The 6,264-nt window shown below is 32.8% G+C and overlaps 1 protein-coding gene across 2 annotated transcripts; it reads right to left on the bottom strand.

Moving 5' to 3' along the window:
- Positions 1-4,044: 4,044 nt before the first annotated feature.
- LOC100499962 (putative mitochondrial ribosomal protein L37) lies at positions 4,045-5,818 on the bottom strand. 2 transcript variants are annotated; one of them, NM_001251734.2, is made up of 2 exons: positions 5,610-5,794; positions 4,045-4,631 (listed from the first exon to the last, which is right to left on the bottom strand). In NM_001251734.2, exon 2 carries the CDS (start codon positions 4,620-4,622, stop codon positions 4,227-4,229), a length of 396 nt encoding a protein of 131 aa, NP_001238663.1. In that variant the 5' UTR covers positions 4,623-4,631; positions 5,610-5,794; the 3' UTR covers positions 4,045-4,226. The 2 variants fall into 2 exon arrangements, with proteins under 2 accessions (NP_001238663.1, XP_040868311.1); XM_041012377.1 differs by having other exon boundaries at positions 4,048-4,631; positions 5,644-5,818.
- Positions 5,819-6,264: the final 446 nt, after the last annotated feature.

Consider the following 6,264-nt stretch of genomic DNA (forward strand, 5'->3'; position numbering starts at 1 on the left):
CAACTTGTAATTAAAATAAATTATCAGTCTTTTGGACAATCAATCAATTATATTCTATAAAGATGTGGTTAAAGTGATAGTTTAGTTCCACAATTCACATCTTAATAATGTGCTTACTCATTTCTTCGGAATGTTTTGGCAAAGTTTATTAAAATTGACCTTTTTCTTTTCCTTTATCAAAACTTAGCAGCATATTATACAGCCACACGTTTGCAATATAGAATATAGCATCTATGAAAATAAAAATGGTAGGTTGTCGGTTCACGCTATCTTTTAAAGGAAATTCTACTTGCTTTCACTAAACAAATTTTTCTATTCTTCTTTCCCATTTATTAATTTAATATAAACAAATTATGTGTATATATGAATGGCCTACAATGGTAGGCCTTGCATCAGAGAGAGGTGGGGGTTCAAATCTTACCTTGGCAAATGCATTAACTGAGTTGACCAGAATTTAAATCTTACCAAAGTCGGTTATTGGTAGGTTATGTATATTATTATAAACATTCGTTAAGTATGGAGATCCCCAGACATCCTAAATTTCTAGCAAAAAGGAAAATATATTTGTTTTTAGTCATTGTGTTTTTGGTAAAAATTAGTATAAGTACTCATATTTTAACTTTGATTAATTAAATTCTTGAATTTTTGAAAAATAAAAAAAATTACTACTTTTATAAAATTTAGAAACTAAATTCAAAGAAGTTAAAATTCGAAAGTTATAATAAAGTTTTACCAAACTTATAGAAACTAAAAACATATTTTACAAAAGAAAAATATATATGTATATAATTAATAGAAAAGAGTATTATGTGATTGGAGTGGAGGTGCCAAAAAAAGGTATGAAAAGTAAGTGTGCAAAACTGCAAATATTAACTTTTATTTAGCAGCAAAATATTGTTTGGGGGTTTCTGAGTAATAGTCTGTCTCCCTATCCCACCGGCCTCTCTAAAAGTAGTTGAATTCTTTGTGTTTGGGAACCTAAATTTAGCGATTGGCCTAAAAGTTTCAACTATCAAAAATTAAAACAAATAAATCAAAATTTGTCGGCCTAATTAACCAATGATTTGGTACCATGGCAACATGAAAAGAACAAGCTAGAAATTTTCAGTTTGGTCTCGAGAATTATTATACGTTTATATAAACTGATAACGTATACCATAAATGGATACTTTTTTCGCAAACAAAAAGTGTTTCGGAGAGAAAAGTAATATTGTATGTGAAATTATGCCGTGAGCAATAGTACTTCTACTTTGAAAGTTTTGTTATTGGAATTTTCTTCTCTCATACATTCCTATTCTTGGGTAGAATCTCATTTTTCAAATGTTTTTATTACCACAACTTGTAGATTTATTCTTCACTTATAAGTTATAATTCGACAAATAGAGAAACACAGCTCATGCCAATTAATTTTTTTTAGAAAGACAATTAATGAGTATGTGCCTATGACTATTAGGACTATTTGCCAAGGTTAAACAAAGAAAATAGAAATCAATGTACGAAAAACATGAGGTAATGAAGTAATTTGACATTATCATATTAAGAAATGTAAATGACAAGAAAGCAAAGCAAGCACGCGTGGTGGACATGGCTGACGTGTCCCTCGTGAGAATATACCATCAATAAAGTTTCTATCCTTCTTCCACAAAGATCTTATCTAGTATTGACCAGAAACATTTTCCAGGGACTCAACAAAAGCAATATTGGTTGAATAATTGAGACTTGAGAGATACTCCTTTCTTATTACCATCATCAATTATTATATTGTGCTATTAATATCTAACCTCTTTGATCCTAACATATTATCCTAGTTTTTCAGCTCTTATGTCTCATAATAAATAAGAGTTAAGAGACACATGTCAAAGAAGTTATGAAGTTGATTTGGTGATTAAAGGAAGAAGAACGAAAAGTTAAGAAGTTGACTTGGTGGTTAAAGGAAGAGCCAGGTTGTGGGTTTAAAACTCTTCCAATAACAAAAACTAATAAATTAACAATTAATATTGACCTTTCATTAAAAAAAAAGAAGCACAGGTCAAATTTTGAATGCAATTAAGCCACAGAGAGAAAAAATATTTCAAGATACATGCTTCATGCTTGCAGGTAAGCCATCAATATCTCATAAGCCAACAATTTATTATCACAACTGAAATGTATAAACTGAGGGGGTGAACAATTATTTGAGAATCAATGGCCATAATGCAAGTTAATGAGGGTTGGTAATCCCTTCAGACAGTGGTGGTTCACCTTGCTTAGGACATGGTGCTGGCAGGTATTATGTTTAAAAGATCTTGGTGAGCTGTCTGTGCTAGGTGCTCAACAGTGACCTGAGTCCAACCAAACCACTCATGTTCATTGATCTTGGAATCACAACTCTCAAAAAGCAAAAGTGACCATGTGAGAAAGGCAGCTTTTAACATATAGGTATTACATCCAAAAGCTTTTAACAACAATGATGCATGTCATGTCCAATTCCACCCTCTACTAGTATCATTTTCTTGCCTCCTCTTTTAACTTCAGCTAGTCTCTTTCTTGCTTTAGTGAGGGGTCAGAAAAACCAAACCATCACATGGGCTCTAGGAGCATGACAACCCTCACTAACAACTTCACAATATCCTGATTATTGAACAAGGTTGGATTATAAACATTGATTCATGGTCATGGATATGCTCTTACCACCAGATTATGCTATCTAAACATATGGAGATTCAGTATTACAGTTCAATTATTTGATTGAACATCTAATAATTGATACCATATGTAATGTGGTATAATATTATCTCTATCTCTCACTTTTATTGTTTTTATATATACATGCATCTCAAATATAAATTCTAAAATAAAAGAGAACAACTTTTCCTTGTCCCAATTTTGCATTTAGAAAACATTAAACATTTTCCTATGTGATAAGTAGATACAGTACAGGGACCACGATCAAGAAAAAAAAAATTAATGATGCAGGGAGCCAGTCAGGGACCACTGAACCATGACCAATACACATTATCCCCAGATCTTAAAATGATTAAACTCTTCTAACTTTGATATAATGTATAAATTGGGAAGATAAAAAAAATCATTATTTATTTTAATTAAAAGTACTCTGTATATTTAACTCACATTAAATCAAAGATATATGCACACTAAGGACTGTTCACATCGAAACAATTTTTTTATTTTTTATTTTTTATTTTCAAAGATTGTATAAAAAAATAAAAATAAAATGAATTTTCATAATTAAAAATAAAATAAAGGAAAACAGAAAGCAATTCCCACTTTAGAAGGGTAAATTCCTTTTTAGATAAAGCAATTAAAAAGTTCATCAACCCATTCCGGTATATGACTAATCCTCAATAGAAGGCTCCACCAAGTCAATGATAGTAAAGGGAAATAGTATATGCATTTTTAGTAAACCTCCAAAAGTGAGATACCCATTGGATCACCCACAAGTTAGGTTCACTGGCTGGGGGACAAGAGATGGTGGCTTACACCCATGAAGTTCGATAGCAATGTCAAAACTATGGCCCATGTACATGAAGCAATAAAAATAACTTATACATAATTGCATTAAGTGGAACTAGTTTATGTTTCTAAAGTACAATAAACCATTCTTGTAAGAAGAATCACATAATGGGAGCAATGCCAATCACAACAAATCTCATTGCATTTCTATCAGAAATGATTACAAAAATTTAAAATTCCGTATGTATCTTTCACAAAATAAGTATGTAATGGGAAACTTTTTTCAAATCTTTACTTAGACAATGTTTTGAACGAAAGCAAATTTGATGCGCACAAATGTGCAATTACCGTTCTGCAGTCACCACAATTTTGAGTTAGAGGGGAAGGACATTCCTTCGCCGTCTATAAGAATCCTCTTGAATGACCATTATAAATGTCTAATCAGTCTTGAAAAGCTAAAGCAAAGAAAAGAAGAAAAAAAATTGTTGACCAGGTTCTGTTCAATCAACAAAAGCAATCACATTTAATCTACCACAAGCATCCCGGGGGGAAAAATAGACACAAAAGTAGTAGAAAGAAAAGAAACAACAAAAGTGTTAAACCATGCAATTCTTTGGCTTTTTGTTCCGCTTAATGTTTTGCATACATGTATGCTAATTACTCAAAGGAATCCCAGAAGACTGAGAACCACAAAATAATAAAAGAAATGGAAAAACTCCACACTGTTATTTCAAACCCCCCCCTCCCCCTAATTTCTCCATTTGACAATTGAATCAGTTCTTTGCCTTGACAGAGTTATTCTCCTTGATCCTTGCTCGGGTATCCAGCTTAACAAAGCGTTTTAGATCTTCATAAGATAGTGTATCAATATTCCTCCTACGCAGTTCACTAAGTGCAGGGCGTTTATCAAGCAGATGCCACAACCAGTCAGGGTATTCTGAATCAGGCTGGATTTTTGGATCAGTTCCTTCCTTGAGAATGTTGGCACCTACAACTGTACTAGACTTGACTTCCTTGCTAAGAGTTGATGCTTTGGGCGCATCAGCAGCTGCACCCCCTTTAGATCCTTTCTTTGCTTTACCGGTGGCAAAAGTTCGTTGGCATGCAACCCCAACTACCTCTTTGGTGGTAAGAATGTGTCTAATATACCTGGCACGGTTCATTGCCATGACGTTCTTCTGAAAGATTCAGACAAATTTATTTCACTTCAGGGTGGAACACAACTATATAGAAGAATAACTCGATATGAATACATGTACAGATCTACATTCTACCCTGTGTCAGCTGAGTAATCTCTTCAAACTTGAATTCAACACCCTTGATTGCTTAGAGTTCAGATACCTAGTTTATCAATACGATGCAGTACAACGCATAAACTAACTTCAACTTCTACCTTCCCTTTTAAAGGTTGTACTTGAGAGTTTGATAAATTTAAAACTATCAATTATTGGAGCTTAAGGAGAGCAGGAAACTAACAAAGCTGAAATTATAAGAACATTGTATCATTCCCCCCTCCTTCCCAATCCCACAGAACTATTTTTTATGCATTTTTCATATAAATTTGGCTAAAATCAGTGCGCATGCATACATCTGCAACATCTATATTCTATCCAAAGGAATAACTGTTTAGTGTTTATCAGTATCGTCTTAGTGATTCAAGGAGAAATAATTGCTTTTTTTTTTCCTGCTTCATACGAGATTTCTTGAAAAAAAAAATTATTTCTTCAAAAGTAATCTACACCAAACAGGCTCTTAAGTAATATAGGATAAGATGTGTTTTAAGTCCCTTAACTTTTCAATCAAAATCAAAATTGGTCTTAATCCCTAAAAACAATGATTTTGCTCGTGGTATTTTTTATAGTTGGTGAATTTTGTAATTGTACCTCACCCTAGAATCCTAAGTTCCATCAAGAGGGACCAAAATCATCAATTATAAAAAAAAAAAAAATGAGAACCATAACTATTGTTTTTAAATACAATTGCAATTCAGAAACTAAAAAACTTACTACTGAATAGCTTCACATTCTATTTCCCGGTCTATATATGTTTCTGAAGCGAAATATAAAAGAATACAAATTCCAACACTATAGAGTAAACGCTAACATATCACTATCAAATAATCAGAGTTTCCAGAAAGCTCATAAAGCATATGCTACCTGAAGAAATGAACGGGAGAAGCGAAGACTTTACACTTTGAAGAAACGGTGGAAAAAGATCGGCGTCGAACGGTGGTTTCCGCCGCCGTTGCTTGTATGCTATGATGCGTCGACCCTCTGAACTCGAAGCTTCGTAACGGCGTGTGGTTCAGTTCTGAAGGGATCCAAAAATGGGAACGAAACCCGAATCTGAAAATTGAACCGCTTCTTTTCTATGGGCCTGATTTGACAGTAAATGCAAACCCATTAAAGGCCCAATGTCAAGGTTTTCCTTTTCGAATATCTTTTTTATCTGTTACTGATGTTAAGAATCTTATTGGTGTCAGGGTAATCTAAAATTTCAAAAGAGATTTTGATATGTTTGGAAAAAAAGATGCGAAGTTTATTTTTTAAAAAATAGGAATAATTTTATAATAATATTTAAAGAAATAAGGGAGGTGCCATTAAAAAAAGATCACGCAAAAGTAATTACCATATTTAGAATAATGTTTCACTCAGTCTAATTGTTAATGATTTTCCTTAAATAGGTTTTTTGTTCTTCCACGTTTTCTTTGCAACTAGGCTTGAGAATTCAGAAGTATATACAAGGAAAATCTGTAGAGGATTACTTTTGGCAATGTTACCGTGGACTTTGGATTATGTTAATGCTTAGCTG

The sequence above is a fragment of the Glycine max genome, chromosome 19 (genome assembly GCF_000004515.6).
Source record: "Glycine max cultivar Williams 82 chromosome 19, Glycine_max_v4.0, whole genome shotgun sequence".
In the NCBI taxonomy this organism is placed as follows: domain Eukaryota; kingdom Viridiplantae; phylum Streptophyta; class Magnoliopsida; order Fabales; family Fabaceae; genus Glycine; species Glycine max.